A 19,333-nucleotide genomic window follows, 5' to 3' on the forward strand; every position below is an offset into this window, starting at 1 on the left:
GGGTAAAGAGATGAGGATTAGTGAGCGGTTTGGGAGGGGGGACTGAGGGGGGAATTTGTGTTAGGAAGGGGGATTTGGGGGAGGATTTATACTAGTAGGGATGATTGGGGGAGGAAGTTGTGCTAGGAGAGGGGATTTGTGATGGGGGGGATTTGTGCTCATGGAGAAATTTGGGGTGGGGAGATTTATACTGGGAAGGCTTTGTACCAAGAAGGGAAATTTTTACGGGGGGATTTGTGCTGGGGGGAGGATACATGCTTATGGGGAAATTGCAGGGGTGTGAAAGGATTTGTGTGGGGAGAGTGGGATTTGTGCTTGGAGGGGGGATTTGGGGGAGGGAATTTGTTTTAGGAAGGGACATTTTTATGGGGGGGACATGTTCTGGGGAGAATTTGGGCTTGCGAAGGTGTGTATGCTTATGGGGTTAGCATGCAGAGTAGTGCTTGATTTCTTTGGGGGGTAGGGGTTTTTTGCTGATGCACGATGCTCATACATCTTGGGGGGGACGTAGTTTGGAATCTTCACCCTGGATGCTTGATGAACTTGTCCCAGTACTGACCCTAAAAATGCTAAAATACAAAATTAGATTTTTATTAATGTCTACTTCCAAAAATGTTTGTTAAAGTTTTCTTGATTTCCTTGTTTCTGAGACAAAATATGATGGGGCTGCTCACATGCGGCACAAATGTGTAAAGGCAGATCAGGAAGACGTAAATGTCAGGTTGGGGTTTGGTCGGCAGCTGCTCATAGGTGTAAACGACCAGGCGGGGTACGTTGTATACGGCAATGACAAACCAGTGTGTGATGCAGGTGTACAGCACCTTGGTCCAGGTCCTGGACCGGCCCGATGAGAAGACATTGGTGATTATGATGCTGTACGAGAACACGATAAAGGACAGCGGACCTAAGTGGCAGGCCAAACCGATATAATAAGCTTTCAGCAAGATGACCACTACGTTAATGCGAGATGTGACTGCCGTGGTTCCGATGGCACAGAAAAAGCTTTTGATTTTATTGATGGCGTAGTAGGGAAGCTGGTTGGCCAACGACATAACGCAAAGTCCAATCACAAACGCCATGAAATATAACATGAGGCAGGAGGCTATGATGGCTCGGTTGCTGATAATGGCATGGTATCTCAGTGGCCTACAGATGGCAACATAACGATCAATGGCCATCAGCATGATGATGAGTGAGTCCAGAGGGTTGCAGGTGTGGATAATGGTCATCTGTAGGAAGCACTCGTGGTAGGACATGGAGTCAGACCCATACCAGTACTTGGAGATGACTTTAGGCAATATGGCTGTGTCGAAGAGAAGGTCAGAGATGGCCAGGCTAGCTATGATGATGTACATTGGCTGGTGAAGGTTCTGTTTGGAGACAACCAGGACAATGACCATTCCATTGGCACATAGTGACACACTATAGAGTAGGAGGAAGGGAATGGAGACGATGGTGTTGAATTCCTCAGGAAGGCCTGGGAACCCAACCAGGACATAACGGTATGTTTCAGACTGGTTGGCCATTGGCAATGTGGGAAATTTTCTGTTAAAATAAAATAAGAATCGGTAAAAAGGACAATTACACAGATGTTATAGTATCTATCTTTAAAGTGGAGCTCTAGGATTTTTTTTCCTGCTTTTTTCTGTTCTTCTATCTCACTGTGTTAAAAAAGATCCAGTCTCTTTACCTTCCCACTCCATGCTCCAGCAACGTCTCTGGCTTCCTCCTCAGTCCAGGGTCAGCAGTCTTCTTCGAGCAGAAGGACAATCATGTCTATTCCATTTCCTGTGAGGGGGCGTAACATCACATAGGTGGAGCTCACAGGACTAAGCTGTGCTCACACATTATTATGTGAGCATTGCTCAGTCTTGGAAGAACATGTGCGTGTAAAGGCAGGCATATCAATACCTTTGACAATTAAAAAAAAACAAAAAAACAGGAGAGCCTGGGGGGGGGGGGGGCATTAGTGGATGGCAGTGAAGGAAGGTGTATGAAATGTCCCCCCAAAAAATCCATACCAGTCCCTTATCCAAGTATGCAACCCTGACCTGGTGGTTGTGGGATTCTGTAGGTGGAAGGCATATTGGAATCTGGAAGCCCCCTTTAACAATAAGGGGGCAGGTAGATATGGCCCCTACCCCATGTGAATGAGTTGGGGGTACATAGTACCCTAACTCATTCAGAAAAAACTTTCACAAAAAACAGTAACAAAAAAAACACACATATTGTTTTTGAAAAACTCTTTAATAAATAAAGTCCCATGATGTGCATAATTACGATGGCTGACACCCGCCAAAAGAGAAAAAACCCAAAAAAACTGTCAACTGGCGCACTTCTGGTCCCGCTGATTCACTCCTGCGAAAAGACAGGACAGCTCATATATATGAATGGATGGGGATCACGGATGAGGTCATATATGGACATATTCATATTTGGTCAATGATGTCACTGGATGCCTTCGGGTCTGATGTGCAATATAGTGGGGGAGGCACCACGTCCTTTATTTTTTTTTCTTTTCTTGTGGGATCCTCCTTAAAATTCAGACCAGACCTGGAGGGGAAATCTCCATTCCATTTTTTCTTTTGTAAATATCCCTGGCTCCTTTACTTACATGTTCAAGGTAAATATAGGTAAATGTGGCCAGGTGATGTCACTGGCTGTTAAGGACTTGGCGGTGCCTGCACTTGCCTGTGTTCTTAACAACCATTGATGATGGGAAGCTATCAGCTATAATAGCAGGAGTAATGCTGCTATGGTACATGACTTTAGGGTCTCTCCATATAAGTAAATGTTTGGGCATTAAGCCAGAGATCATCCTAGAGATCATCCATAGATCATTCAAAGCTACTAATCTGATTGAATCTGATGACGTCAGCCACACTTGCTGCCTGAATATACAGTTCATGAATGGTGCTGTGGTGACACCTCCTCAGGGGGAGGGCCCATGACACCCTAAAGTCACATTATCTCCTCTGTTGGGTTTAGGTTTTGGATTGAGTAGTGTTAGCCTTCATCCAACCCGGAAAACACCTTGTGGACAAAAGGAGGTATTGCAGAGAACAAATTGAGTTTAGCAGCCTAGGATACTTTGCTATTTTTTAAAAATTCTGGGGGGACTATTTGAATTAAAAAAAAGTGCCTGGAGTTCTGTGCTAGGGTTCATATTAGAGAACATTTTGGACCCTGTTTTGCACTGCACATTCCTTTTCTGTTCATATTAATTGTTTTTATATGGGAGACTGGAGAGGGGAGTAAAATATCTCTTCTATTACAGAGAATGGAGGGGAAGTAGGAGACACGGGACACTGGAGAGGGGCGTATAAAACTTCTATTACAGGGAATGGAGGGGAGGTAGAAGACATGGGGACTGGTTAGGGGAGTATAATACCTCTTCAAAAACAGGGAATGGAGGATAGGTAGGAGACACAGGACACCAGAGAGGGGAGTATAATACATCTTCTATTACAGAGTATGGAGGGGAGGTAGAAGACACAGGAGACTGGAGAGGGGAGTATAAAACCTCTTCTATTCTTCTATTACAGGGAATGGAGAGGAGGTAGGAGACACAGGAGACCGGAGAGGGGAGTATAATACCTCTTCTATTACAGGGAATGGAGGGAGGTAGAAGACATGGGAGACTGGAGAGGGGAGTATAATACCTCTTCTATTACAAGAAATGGAGGGGAGGTAGGGGACCCAGGAGACCGGAGAGGGGAGTATAATGCCTCTTCTATTACAGGGAACAGAGGGGAGGTAAGAGACACAGGACAGCGGAGAGGGAGTATAATACCTCTTCTATTACAGGGAATGGAGGGGATGTAGGGGACGCGGGAGACCGGGGAGGGGAGTATAATACCTCTTCTGTTTCAGGGAATGTAGAGAAAGTAAGAGACACTGGACACCGGGAAGGGGGAGTATAATACCTCTTCTATTAGAAAGAATGGAGGGGTTGTAGGAGACACTGGAGTATAATACCTTTCCTATTAAATTAAATAAATGGGAAGTAGGGGATGTGGGGGACCGAAGAGGGGAGTATAATATCTCTTCCATTACAGAGAATGGAGGGGAGGTAGGGGACGCGGGAGACCAGAGAGGGGAGTATAATACCTCTTCTATTATAGGGAATGGAGGGGAGGTAGGGGAAGCGGGAGACCAGAGAGGGGAGTATAATACCTCTTCTATTATAGGGAATGGAGGGGAGGTAGGAGGCACAGTACACCGGAGAGAGGAGTATAATACCTCTTCTATAACAGGGAACAGAGGGGAGGTAGGAGACACGGGACACCGGAGAGAAGAGTATAATACCTCTTCTATTACAGGAAATTGAGGGGAGGTAGGAGACACGGGACACCGGAGAGAAGAGTATAATACCTCTTCTATTACAGGAAATTGAGGGGAGGTAGGAGAGGGGAGGTAGGAGACACAGGACACCATAGAGGGGAGTATAAGACATCTTCTATTACAGAGAATGGAAAGGGAGGTAGGAGACACAGGACACTGGAGAGGGGAGTATAATACTTCTTCTATTAATGAGAACGGAGGGGAGGTAGGAGACACGGGACACCGGTGAGGAGAGTATAATATGTCTTCTATTACAGGGAACGGAGGGGAGGTATGAGATCTTTTATTTTAGTTTTATTATTCATTTTTTTATTATTTAATAATTATAGTTTTACTTATTTATTATTTTATTATTTGTATTTGTTTACAATACCTTTGTGTTTAACATTTTTTTAAATCTATTTCATTTCACATTTATGCTACTAAATATATTTTTATATTTTTACCTATTTATTATTTTTATTTAAGCTACTAAATTTATGCTACTGATGCGTAGTAGCAGCATAGCAGGCAATGCAAAATCTTTTATTGTTTATATTTTTATGTATTTATTATTTGGGGTATATGGGGTGTTCAGGGCGGGGTAGCAACTCTGGTGTAAGGGCATGTCATGCCCTTCTTAGAGCAGCTTGCTCACTTTTGGTCCCTACTTGTCATCCAGCTCTCACCTGTGGCTCCTAGTAGCTGTAGCATGCGCAGCAGCCACATCCCAGCCAACAGCTTTGACAGGCTGGCCAAAACAAGGTTGAGGGTAACCATCGTGTCATTGACATTCGGTGATATAGGGACTTGTCTGTCCCGATCATGTGAAGACAGACTCTGGCAGATTGAACGGATGAGACCTACCAAAATAGGACCAATGGTCATGAAGGCGGTTTCTGCAAGCGATGTGGCACGCTAAGAGCACGGCAGGACACAAAAGACGCCTTGGTCAACCACTGCGCCCAGCCCATCTCCAACCGTCTCGACTTTTGTCCTGCCAAGATGGAACTTGGGAAGAGAGAGTGAGGCTAACTATGCACTCCTCTCCCTCACTTTAATCCAATTCACGTGCACGTCTTGACATCCCCCCAACTCCCATACCTAGATGTCAAGGTCCTCTTCGAAAACAACAGACAAACATAATCATTTTATTATTTATTATTTTACATTTATGCTACTACTGACAAGTAACTGACAATGCAAAATCTTTTATTTTACTATTCATGTTTTTACTTATTTACTACTATTGTTATTTTACATTGATGCTATAACTGACAAGTATCTGACAATGCAAAATCTTTTATTTTATTATTTTATTATTTAGATTTTTACTTATTTATTATTATTATTGTTATTTTACATTTATGCTACTACTGACAATGCAAAATCTTTTTTTTTTAATATTTATGTTTTTACTTATTTATTATTATTATTATTATTATTATTATTATTAGTATTATTGTTATTTTACATTTATGCTACTACTGACAAGTAACTGACAATGCAAAATCTTTTATTTTATTATTATTTATATTTTTAACTATTTATTATTTTTATTTATTTACTATACATTTGTGTTTTATATTTTATTTATTTTATTTGAGCATTTTGCTACTAGTGTTGAGTAACTGGCAATGGACAATCTTTTTATTTATTTTTTTTGTGCTCTTTAACTCTGACTCTTTGTATGGTGTTGGTAGCTCAGTAGATACATTAATTATAGAAATCGGTTCTGTCTACATTTAGCAAGGAATGATAATTAAATCAGCACAGACAGACTATCTGATGAGTAAACTGCTGCAGGTTTGCCTCGCTCTTTGGCTGTACAATGAAGAATCTTATTACACGGGAAGGTCCTAGCTATGTGAAAATTATCCTCAGCTGGTGAATTGGTCCGTTCTCTGGATATTACTCACCCTTCAAACCACCATCGGATGAGGACACTCAGAGCTCCTCTCATGGGTGAAGTGCCGGCTGTCTGGGATTTTATAGATGTGCCGAGAACAATACAACCTTCCCAGGTGATTTCCCACCACAGCCATTCCTAATTGCTAATTATATTCATTTGAACTTTTTTGTTCTGGAGGGACTTCCAGTCTTGGAATTGAAGATCTCCTCTATGGATACAATGAGTCTGTTTTACTTTACCAAAAAAGATACGTTTACCCAATATTTCTACATCTAAATCCTCCCTTTTCCTTCAGTCTTGAACAGTTGTACCTTCTCCTCTCCTGGACTTAAATTACTTACTCTGATTTCACTGCACACTGTGAGCTTCTGTGAGCACTGTGAGGTCAGGACTCTGTGTAGGCCAGTCACGTTCCTCCACCCTAAATTCACTCATCCATGTCTTTATGGACCTTGCTTTGTGCACTGGTCAAAATCATTCTGTGGAGGCGGGATTGTGGTGTGGGGTTGTTTTTCAGGAGTTGGGCTTGGCCCCTTAGTTCCAGTGAAGGGAACTCTTAAGGCATCAGCATACCAAGACATTTTGGACAACTTCATGCTCCCAACTTTGTGGGAACAGTGAGTGCACTCACTCATCCATCTTTAGGGACCTTGCTTTGGTGTGCAGTCATGTTGGAACAGGAAGGGGCCATCCCCAAATTGTTCCCACAAAGTTGGGAGCATGAAGTTGTCCACAATGATTTGGTATTCTGGCGCCTTAAGAGTTCCCTTTACTGAGGGGCCAAGCTCAACCCTGAAAAACAACCCCACACCATAATCACCCCTCCACCAAATGATTTGGACCAGTGCACAAAGCAAGGTCCATAAAGACATGGATGAGCGAGTTTGGGGTGGAGGAACCCCCCCCCAGAGAGCCCTCAAAGGCCCCGACAACCTAGTGCTTCATCTTCAGTTCTTCCACCGACAACTCCTCCCCAGCTGGGTTGGCCCTGGGTATTTCAAGGAGGCCTGCCCCCTGCCAGTCCTAGTTGGTGATTGGTCAGGGCTCCCTGAGACACCTCATGCAGCTCCACCCCTTTTCCCCTCCCCTCCTTCTAGCATCTTCTAGAAGGAAGAGAGAGGTGACCAAGAAGTGATGCTGCATGTGAGTAACCAGCTGCTATTCTAGGTCACTCCCAGCCCACACAGATCAGCTTCCAGCAATGCCTGCCTAAATGTACCTACACTCACAAAAAATCCTTAAACATATCATGCTCAAGTGCAATATCATCCTAGGAGAGAAAGTAAGAAGTGTTGTTCTGCAGTCTTCCAAAAGTTGTTCTGGTGACAACCATCTAAGATGACCTTTCCTTCTCTCTGTTGTGTCCCCCAGGACAGGAAGTGAGAGAAAATCTCCTCAGTGGGCCTGGGCAGCAATTAAAAAAAAAAAAAAAATAATAATGATATTAGGGGTTTTAAAGCCAAACTCCACAAAAACGTTCAATTAAATACATTCTTCAGTAGTCATAAAGGATATAAAACCACTTTGTGAGCACCAAATATCCTTGTAAACCCAAATAAGATCTTGTAAAAGTAGCAGTGACATCATCATTTTGCTGTAGACAGTCTGTTCAGAGAGCAGAGCTGTGGGAGGGGCCCAGCAGGCTCCACCCACTACAAGCTGCCTGCAGAAAACTGCAGGAGGGGGCAGAGACAAAACCGTTCACCCCGCACAAGGACAGAGAGAGCAGAGCTGTGGGAGGGGTCCAGCAGGCTCCACCCACTACTGGTTGCCTACAGAAAACTACAGAAGGAAGCGAAGACATTATCGGTCACCCTACACAAGAAGAGAGAGAAGAGTTTTGGGAGGGGCCAATCAGGCTCCATCCACTACCACTGCAGAAAACTACAGGAGGGGGCGGAGACAAGACTGGTCACCCTGCACAAGGAGAGAGAGCAGAGCTGTGGGAGGGGCACAGAAGGCTCCACCCTCTACAGGCTGCTTGAAGAAAACTACAGGAGGGGGCGGAGACAAGACTGGTCAACCTGCACATGGAGAGAGAGCAACAGTGATTAACCACCTCCCGCCCGCGCTATAGCCGAATTATGGCTACAGCGCGGGCCTTAATTGCCGGGAGGGCGTCCATGTATGTCCTCCTGAGATTGCACCACCTGCGCGCCCCCCGTGTGGCACGTGCGCGCGGCATGCTCTGTGATCAGTGAGTCAATGAGACTCAGCTGAACACTGATTGGAGTAAGCGGCTGATTCTGGCCCCTTACCATGGGATCAGTTGTCAGCCAATGACAGCTGATCATGTGATGTAAACAGAAGATCATAATGGGGTATTTTTCCCTTCATGCTCACAGCCAATTACAGGCTTCTGTCAGAGAGACATCAGTCCAATACACAGAGAGCCACTGCTGCTATGCAGTGACCACCAGTGCCACCTACCAGTGCATATGCGTGCTGCCTATCACTGCCCACCAGTGCCACCTACCAGTGCTCACCAGTGCCAACTACCAGTGCATTTCCTTGCTGCCTCTCAGTGCCCCCCAATGCCACCTCCCAGTGCCCACCAGTGCATATCTGTGCTGCCTATCAGTGCCCACCAGTGTCCACCAGTGCCACCTACCAGTGCATATCCATGCTGCCTATCAGTGCCCATGAGTGCCACCTAATAATGCCCATCAGTGATGCCAATTTGTGCCCATCAGTGCTGCCAATCATTCCCTTATCATCAGTGCCACCTATCAGTGCTGACTATCAGTGTCACCTACCAGTGCCTATCAGTGCCCATCAGTGCCACCTATCAGTACCGCTTATCAGTGGCACTTATCAGCGCCCTTCAGTGCCGCCCATCAGTGTCACCCATCTGTGCCACCTATCAGTGCTGCCTATCAGTGCTGCCCATCAGTGTCACCCATCAGTGCCATCTATCAGTGCCCACCAGTGCTGCCTTATCAGTGCCCCACAAGTGCCACCTATCAGTGCAGCCTATCAGTGCCCATCAGAGCAGCCTCGTCAGCGCATCACTATTTTGTTTTTTTTTTCCATTTCAGTATTTTTTCGTTTTTTTGGGAAAAATAAAAATCCCAGTAGTGATTAAATACCATCAAAATAAAGCTCTATTTGTCTGAAAAAAAAATCATCAAAATGTCATATGGATACAGTGCTGCATGACCACGCAATTGTCATTCAAAGAGTGACAGCGCTGAAAGCGGAAAATTGGCCTGGGCGGGAGAAGGGTGAGTGTTTAATTCTGTTCTCTCCACCACCTCTCTCTAATCCCTCTCTGTTACAGATAAAAAAAAAAGTTACAATTACAGAGGGATAAAGTCCATCTGCTGTCTTCTCCTTTTAGAAATTACCCATAGTGAAACAATGTATTAAATGTGATTTGCATTAACTTAAAAGAAATAAAATTAAAAACTAAAAAAAAATTTCAATCACAAAAAATGATGACTTTATAATAATTTTAAATAAATAAAATAAAAATGTCTATGGGGTCATTCTTAGACCCCATACACACTATTAGATTTTCTGCAGATTGTTGTCAGATTTACCAAAACCATATAATGTGAGGTCAAACTTTAAGCGTTTCAATTTGTGAAAATCGAATAGTGTGTTTTGCGTATGTCTTGTAAGTTTCAGTATTATACTATACTTATATTGATTGCTTTGGGTTGTTCTGTGTTTCACAGGCTGCAGGTTTGATTATTTCCTCCTGCATTCTAGACTCTTTTCTAGAATATAGTGGGGCTGGAAAGTCAAAAAAGCAGTCTGAATATTTATGACACTTGAGCCAATCCCTGGGGAGGTGTGCCCAGTAAGTGGCAGAAGAGCACATAAATAGCCTGAGGCCTGGAGCACCCATGTTCCTGTTCTGGAGGAGAAGTCCCCAGTCTGAAGGGCCCTGCTCCTCTGGGCAGTTTGCTCAAAATTGCTAGATGATCATCGATGTCCCTGCTGTGGCATAGCTGGGTGGCCTACTCCCAAAATCTTTGCTGATCTAGGAATTGATCTGGAGAACTCACTAAAGAGCGGAAATTAAAAAGAGTTCAGCTGTCCTGGGGCATTGTGAGCAATAACTTCTCCCTCACTGGAAAGTGTCTGGTGGATACTGGAACCCTTTGATATTGTAATTATATTGTGCTCACTTTTTTTTTATCAAAGAAAATTTATTTACAGCAGGTTTCCCACACGGGTAGTCCAACATCACATAGGACACAAAACAGACCTTCAGCTTCCTGGCCAACTTTTGGTCCACCTGAACCTTCAGTCTGTCTCCACACAGACTATAATAAGCTCGGCCACTTGGCTATGGAGTTGTGCTGTCCTTCTCTACCTTTCTTCTCTTTTTATTGGCAGTGTACCTTGTGGTGACACCCACCTGTACGATTGGTTAACCTTGGTTAGTCATTAATGTGAAGGTTCCCTTGACCACCTTATTCTTGTCAATTTCCTGGCTATGGAGTTGTCTTTGATTCTGGTGTGAATTTTAGGAGGGAACCCCATGCAAAAAAAATAAGACAAAATGTGTAGAACCCTCTTAGGCTGTTGTAGGCTGTGCAAATTTTCTTCTTTTTGGCTCCTCAGTGCACAGTGGATAAGTTGATGGTTACTTCTAGCTGCTATGGATCTCATAGGCTGAAGGTTTGATTGCTCTCCCTTGCTTTCCAGAGGTTTCTGGAACAAAGTGGGCTGAGTAAGGCAAATGGGCAGCCTGAATATTTGGTATGATCTAACCAATTCCTAGGGAGATGTGTCCAGCAGGGGGATGGAGAGGCATTTAAATAGTCTGGGATTTAGAGCAGAAGTGTCTTCTCCCTGTTATAGGGAAACCACCCATCTGGGTCGGGGTGGCAACCCCCATCTGCAGCAGCTATCCTGATTTACAAATATTATTCATAGAGGTTGAAGGACCTGGTCTGGAGAGCTCATTAAAGAGTGCCCCTGGAAGTTAGGAGTCTGGCTGTCCTGTGGCATTGTGAGCATTAACCTCTCCCTCACTAAAGAGTGTCCAGTGGATACTGCAAGGAGGCATCTGGTGATCCTGTGACTTTATGAGTATGGACCTGAGCTCAAGGTCCTAGTGACTGTGTGCTCTGTCCTTTGGGTGGAGAAGCCAGTAGTATTCCTGATTGGGATAGCTTCTAAAAAGGGGACATCTGAGAGACTTAACAAGGAGAAGTGTCCTCTTGCAAATATTCAGGGAGTCTGGAGTATACCATACCTCCCTTCTCCCTCTCCAAGTTCTTCAGCAATAAAAAAAAAATCAAAAAAGTCAACCTCTAGACTGATTTCTGAGCCAAGAGTGAATGAACTTTTGCTGTGTGCTTGGCTGCCTCTGCACTAGATCGGGAAAGAGCCGGGTAAATTACAGTGACTCCTTTGGGGGTAGCTCTACTAAAGTATGGGGTCACCCCAAAAAATCCACACTCACTAGACCCCTATCTGAGCATGCAGCCTGGCAGGCCAAGAAAGGAGGAGCATCACCTCCTGAACTATACCAGGACCTAACAACCCTGACTTGGTGGCTGTTGGAGACTACAGGTGTTATTCTTCTTGGAAGCCCCCTTTAACAATACTCTTGTGAATAAGTAAGGGGTACATAGTGAAAAAAGTGAAAAGTAAATAAACACACACACAGCTTTTGACATGTCTTTTAATTAAAAAAAAATCCCCCAATATAAATCCAGCATCAATCCAGCGTCTTTTATTTAAAAAAAATCCCCCAATATAAATCCAGCATCATTTATGTTGTTCAGAGATGCTTATTCATGTCAATGAAGATAAATATCTCCCACTGACCCGCCAAAAGAAAAAAAAACCTGCCAAACCCAACACATCTGTAAGCAGTGGTTAGTACCCCCTTTATGGAAACCCCACCCATGGGTGGGGCTAGTCTTTTTCCTTATAATTTAGGGAAAGAAGTACTTTAGAGCAAAGGTTGATGGGAAAAGATAGGCTACAGAACTTCACTATCTAAGTTATAGCCCAAGCCGAGTACGCCCCTTGGGGTAGCCCAGTATAGTCCCGCATTGGAGAACCCATCTAAGGGAGCCTACAGCTGTGAAAAGTGGAAGTGCTAGTCGGCATCCCTATGTTAAAATTGAGTTCTGACTGTACAGTAATGCTGATATCAGATGGAAGGAGGAAGAGCTGTACTTGTTTTTTGGGAGGAACTCTGTTCATGGTGCAGTAAAGCATTAAAAAGCTGATTATGTGAACATCCATTTATTTGTGGAGGATGACTTTTGGCTGGGAGTATGTGAGTAACCAAGATGGCAGAATCCTCCCTTCTACAAGCCTATAGTGTCCCATCTCAATCACATTGCAGGAACCAGATGGGAGGCGCCTGGGCTGGCAAATAACATCTAAAGTAAACAAAGGGACAGGGTCTTCCAGGAGACGTCATTGACAATCATGGCCATGTCCATGGCCATGATTCAATTACTGACATTGCCCAATGTGGCCATATTTGGTCAGTGATGTGTCGTGGAATCTTTTGCTTCCAGGAACAAATACCTGACACCTGTTAATCAGTGATACCAAATTCAAGGATAATATGTAGCTATATAGAGACCAGACAGAATCAAGTAAGTTTGAGTCAGTTGATCTGCTTTAATCTTTGACGCTTCAGACTAAATACACAAAATTATGTGTGTAAGGTAGGTTTTGTCAAGATATAAGTTGACCAAACAAAGCTTAATAAGATCTACAGCAAGTATAGAGTTAATCGTCTTGTGATTATGGTTCATCAAGAAGTCACCATCGAAGGATGTTTATTTCCTTTGGCTTTTGGATGTCATTCAGAAAATAACCGTCTGGATGAGTTTCTAGGAACTTGCTTTGCCACAGGCTCTCCAAATATAAATCATATGTTTCAGTAGTCATCAGAATTATTTATGCATTATGCCAGTGTACATGTAAGAGAAGAAACAAGCTAACATTAACATTTTCATAATGAAGCCATTTAGTTCTAAGCAGCCATCTTGCCACCTCAGATGTCCCACTAACCCCACCCCATTGTTGACATAGCCAGGGATGCCCGGCCAGTTAATGCATGGGGCTGGGTGATGGAAGCCACCATGTATGGTAGCAGTATTTGTACCACTACCATACGTGAAGTTCGGCTCCTTCTGAACAATTAAAAAGTCCAGGGTTTGGCCAAACAGCCAACGTTCCCTCTGAACTTTGAGCTCACCCCCCAACCTCCTCATTCTCTGCCCTCCAATCAGGATAAAAAAGTTACGAAGGATTCCCTATTTATATGACTAACTGGGAACAAACAATCATTCCAATGTAATTAACACCATTGGGTACAATGTTGAGAGAATTAGTTCCAATACACTCAGTCTAGGTGAAATCATGTTTGCAGATTCCATTTGTTCGTCTCTCACTTGTACGATGTTGTTATAGCTTCAACATCTTCCAAAGGGTCGTACAAACGAATAATTGTAATGCTAATAATAATGATATAACAACAAGACTCTGAAACTGGTTGAGAAGCCTATGTGCCTATATTTCATGTTTAGCCATTTATCAATTTTTGAACAATTTTTCCCAAGGTCTTCCTAATTGCATTGGTTCTTAAACAAAATATGATTGGGCTGCAGAAGTGTGGCACGTAGGTGTAAAGGCAAACGATCAGGACATTGAGGTCTGGATGGGGAAAGAGCTCATATTGGTTATAGGAATATTCAACAATGCGGGGGATATAGAACAACGTGATGACAAACCAATGGGTGATGCAAGTGTTTAACACCTTTTGCCAGTTTTTAAAACGGGTAGTCATCCAAATATTGGCAATAATAATTAGGTAAGATAATATGATAAATGACAGGGGACCCATGTGCATGGTTATTCCAGCGTAGAAACCATTCCTTCTAACCTGAGATGAGTCTGCACATGACAAAATAGCGACTTTTGAGAGAGAACAGTAGAAGGCCCTGACTTTGTTGGGCCCACAATACGGAAGTGGCAGGGCCCAGCTTGCGACGAACATCCCAATGGCAAAACAAACCAGCCAGGTGACTGAACACAATTTTATGGTCGATGGATTGGTGATGATGGAATTATACCTAAGCGGCTTACAGATAGCGACATAGCGATCAATGGCCATCAGCGTAATTGTTAGCGAATCCACACAGTTCAGGGTGTGCACGATAGGTGTCTGGATAAAGCATGCAGTGAATGAAAGTTTCCCATCACCAGACCAGTACTTGGAAATCATTTTCGGCAAAGTGGAGGTGTCATAGAGAAGGTCGGATATGGCCAAGTTGGCAATGATGATGTACATTGGCTGGTGGAGGTGGCCTTTCAGTATAACTAACCCTATTACAATGTCATTGGCACACAGGGAGGTGACATACACAAGGAAGATTGTCATTCCAACAACAGAGTAGAACTTCTCAGGGAGGCCAGGGAAACCGGTGAGGACAAAGTAAAAGTCATCCGAATTGTTCATATTGACTGGTCAAGGCTGCAGTTATAGCTGCGAGAGAATGAATGAGGGTTAGAGGGTATCCTTAGCCAAAATTTCATTAAGTTGTCAGTGCCCATGCACTTAGCTAAATCACAATTTACAATGTATCCATTCGTTATTGGAAATAACCCACCAGCAGAATTCAACTTGAGCCAAGGTGACCATTTGGTCTGAGGATGCCCCAACCCACTCCACAAGAGTTGGAAAACTTAGCGGACATCTGAATTTGAATTCCAGCGGGCTTTAGCCTGCTGTCCGCTGAATACAGGTCACAGAAGTGCAGAATGAAGAGCACCACCTGTGATCCCCAGGGTTTTTTCTTTTGGCAGGGCATGTTGTGTGTTCATTAAAGGAAAAGTATGCCCGAAAGAGCCTACTTTTCCTTTAATGAGCACACAACATTTTTTTATGTTATTGATATTTATATGAGGGCTGTAACAAAAGTAAACATGGGCATTCATTTTTTATTAACTTACATAGGTCGTTCAAATTTCACGTTATTAGTGTTACTTGGAACCCATTATTTACCTGCAACGAAAAAGAAGAAGAAGGATTGTTACTATAGGGGAAGAGATACTCTACCAACATGTGAGATTTGAACAACCTATGTAAGTTTAAAAAAAAAAATATGCCCACTTTTGCAGTACTTTCCATACAGCCCTCGTATCTCTGCCTGGAGTTCATCTTTAAACAGCAGATCTTTGGTGTAAGAGGTATGCCCTTAAAAATATTCCTCAGTGGAATTAATTAATAATGGGATTATAGTGGTGCCACAAACAAGATCCATCAAAGTAATACAATTTACAAACTTTGATACACAGTAAAAACATGATAATTAATAAAATGCACATGTTCATAATATGGTCAACTTGAATATATTAAGCAAAGGCTGGTACTGTAGTGTCTGCTTTCGATATATATCGCCAGTGATGGCTTCTTCAAGGGACTTTGAAAGACACTAATAATTATTGGACTATAACACAAAAGAAACGATTTTACATAATAGTCACTTGAAATTAACATATAATGTGCTTTAGTACAATAATTAACCGCTTGCCGCCCGCCCACCGTCATATGACGGCTGGGCAGCACGGCTCTCGATCCGGGCCGGCGACATATGACATTCGTCCATTTAAACAGGCCATGCGCGCGATCGTGTGTGTACAGCCCTGTACTCTTGGTGGCGGCGTGTCACCGAGACACTTCTCATCACCGACAGGTGTGAACAGCCATTGGGCATGGCTGTTTACCACATGATCGGCCGTGATGAAGTCACGGGCGATCACAGATAGTACCTCCCCACTTTGCACGGCACATGCGCGCGAACGCGCTGTGCATGCATGTCGGTGGCAGAGTGTTCCCGGGAACCCTGCTCGTCACCGACGTTGGTAAACAGCCATTGGCCGGCAGCTGTTTACCACATGATATGACATAATTGACAGCCGATCACTAAATGTAAACACAGACCAATAACTACCTGTTACCAGCTCTTCCCTCCTCACACACCGTTTCCAGTGTGAGGAGAGAAGAGCCAGGAGCAGTGAGTTACAGATCTGTGTTCTGTAGTGTCTGCACCAAGAACAACACTTGTCCCATCCCCCCCATTGTCACCTGTCACCCAACAGTCACCACAGTCACCCCATAAAGTAAACCTGTCACATAAGAGACTGCCATCAGTGACCATCAGCGGTGCACCCATCAGTGACCTTGCCCTGTCACCCATCACCCGTCAGTGACCATGCCCTGTCACCCATCACCCATCAGTGACCGTCAGCGTTCCACCCATCACCCATCAGTGACCTGCCCTGTCACCCATCACCCGTCACCCATCAGTGACCGTGCCCTGTCATCCATTACCCATCAGTGACTGTCAGCGGTGCACCCGTCACCCATCAGTCACCTGCCCGTCACCCATCACCTGTTACCCATCAGTGACCGTCAGCGGTGCACCTGTCAACCATCAGTGACCGTGGCCTGTCATCCATCACCCGTCACCCATCAGTGACCATGGACTGTCACCCGTCTGTGACCATCACCCGTCACACGTCAGTGACCATCACTGGTCACCGTCCGTGGCCTGTCACCCATCAGTGACCATAGCCTGTCACCCACCAGTGACCATCGCCTGTCACCCATCAGTGACCATCGTCCATCACACCGTCATCACCTATCAGTGAACGTCACCTGTCGCCCATCAGTGACCATCACCTGCCACCTGTCACACACCCATCAGCGTCATGTCCATAAGATTATATACCAGTGAGGAGGCGTTCCAGATCCATTCTATGACTGATGAGAGCAGCGGGGAGTTCTCATCAGATTTCAATTCTGATTCCGAATCTAATTCAGCATTTGATGCGATTGAGAATAGTGAATCGGCAAATGATTCAGAGGAAGAATGGGTCCCTTCTAAAAGGGCACAGCACTGTGGAAACCAGGCAGCCACCAGCAACCAGAATTATATTCCCAGGCCCAGTACCAGCGCTGCCGCCAGCGATAGGCCACGGTAACAAATGCCCAGTACCAGTGCTGCCGCCGGCGATAGGCCCCGGGAACAAATGCCCAGGCCCAGTACCAGTGCTGCCACATCACGCCAGCACAGTACCAGCACAGGGAATTCAAATCCCCCAACTACTGGAGTGTCATGTCCCCCTAGAGCCAGGGTCTTTACATACATGCCAGATGGTCTTGCCAACCCAACATGGCTACCTTCCGACTCGGGATCACCAATTATTCCCCCTTTCACAGCACAGCCAGGTGTGCAGGATAACACCCAAAATTTCACAGAGATTGATTGTTTTTATCTGTTTTGCTGCAATTCATTGTGGACCAGACCAATTTATATGCCCAGCAGTATATTGCCAACAACCCCCAATCATCATATGCCCGTCCGTTTGAGTGGAGAGATCTGAATTTGGTGGAGTTCAAATTGTTTATGGGCCTCACCATAAACATGGGGCTTACAAAAAAAAAATTAAAGAGATGCCTATTGGTCCACCAACCCCATCCACCACATGCCCATTTATTCTGCCGTAATGTCCAGGTCCCGATACAAGATGATTATGAGATTCCTTCATTTTAGCAACAACACATAGTGGCCTCCCCGCAATCATCCAAATTATGATAAGTTATATAAAATTCGCCCACTGATAAATTTATTTTCCCAACGATTTTCAGAACTCTATGTCCCCGATCAGCATATATGTGTAGATGAGTCCCTGGTACCCTTTTCAGGCCGGCTAGGAATAAAGCAATACATTCCTAGCAAAAGGGCCAGATACGGAGTCAAATTTTACAAGCTCTGTGAGAGAGTCACAGGATATATGTATGCGTTCCGCATATATGAAGGAAGAGCTTCCCAGCTCCAGCCCCCTGAGTGCCCGGCCTACATGGGCACAACTGGAAAGATTGTAGGGACCTGGCATACCCACTTCTGAACAAAGGATATCACATATACCTTGACAACTTCTACACCAGCCTGCCCCTTTTCAAACACTTATACATACAAAAACCCTGGCCTGCGGAACCTCCAGGAAGAATAGGAAGGGCTTCCCACAATCTCTAGCGAACAAAAAGCTGCGAAGGGGAGAAAGAGCAACATTGAGATGCAACAAAGTGCTAGGCCTTGAGGTGGAAGGATAAAAGGGACGTGCATATGATGTCCACCATTCATAACAACACTACAATTGAGGTTTTCAAACAAGGTCCCATTGAAAAGCCAACATGTGTCCAAAATTACAATCTCTACATGGGGGGGGGGGTGGATTTCAATGATCAAATGACACAGCCCTATTTGTCAATAAGGAGGTCCCGATTCTGGTACAAGAAGGTAGCAATTTATCTCATCCATTTGGCCATTTACAATTCCTACCTAGTCTACACCAAATCCACAGAAAGCCCCGCCCCCTTCCTAAAATTCATAGAAGAAGTTCTCAAGTCCCTCATCTATCAACAAAGACCTCCCCAGAAGACCTTCGCTCTGATGCTGTTAGCCGTACAACATTCCACCATCTGAAGTAGGCCGAAGACGGCAAAAAAAATGTTGAGTGTGCAGCAAAAGAGGATTTCGAAGAGATGCCAGCTACCATTGTCCCCAGTGTCCCTCCCAACCTGGCCTTTGCATTTGTGAATGCTTCCAACTTTATCATACATCCCTAAAATATTAGCCCACATTTTTAACCATTTCCCCATTTTCATCATCTGTGCTGACCATTTTCCATGCTTCCCCAAATAACCATGCCACTGCCTTCCATGTGAACTGACCCTGGCCTATTTTTTGACTATGCCTCTGCCTACCGTTTGGACTGCTTCCACATGAACTGACCCTGGCCTGTTTTATCAACTACGCTTCTGCCAACCGCTTGGACTGTTCGCACGTGAACTGACCCTGGCCTGTTTTATCGACTACACTTCTGCCTACCGCTTGGTCTGCTTGCACGTGAACTGACCCTGGCCTCTTTTATGGACTGTGCTTTTGCCTACCGCTTGGACTGATCTGTTGCCCTGCTACCGTAGTACACAGGGGTCTCACATATGTGAGGGGCTCCAGATTTGTTTTTCCAGATGTAAAAAACTATTTTTTCTTGTTTTCTCTGGGTTTTGTAATTTCCGGATTAGGGTCTGGAGTCCGG

The 19,333-nt window shown here is 44.5% G+C and overlaps 2 protein-coding genes across 2 annotated transcripts; both read right to left on the reverse strand.

Annotated features, from left to right (window-relative positions):
* Nucleotides 1-593: 593 nt before the first annotated feature.
* LOC141129613 (olfactory receptor 56B2-like) lies at nt 594-1,529 on the reverse strand. Its single transcript, XM_073617711.1, has one exon. The coding sequence runs from the start codon at nt 1,524-1,526 to the stop codon at nt 594-596; it is 933 nt and encodes a 310-aa protein (XP_073473812.1). The 5' UTR covers nt 1,527-1,529.
* Nucleotides 1,530-13,748: 12,219 nt separating this feature from the next.
* Nucleotides 13,749-14,684, reverse strand: LOC141126421 (olfactory receptor 6B1-like). Its single transcript, XM_073612364.1, has one exon. The coding sequence runs from the start codon at nt 14,682-14,684 to the stop codon at nt 13,749-13,751; it is 936 nt and encodes a 311-aa protein (XP_073468465.1).
* Nucleotides 14,685-19,333: the final 4,649 nt, after the last annotated feature.

Source organism: Aquarana catesbeiana, linkage group LG02, assembly GCF_042186555.1.
Source record: "Aquarana catesbeiana isolate 2022-GZ linkage group LG02, ASM4218655v1, whole genome shotgun sequence".
Taxonomy (NCBI): Eukaryota; Metazoa; Chordata; class Amphibia; order Anura; family Ranidae; genus Aquarana; species Aquarana catesbeiana.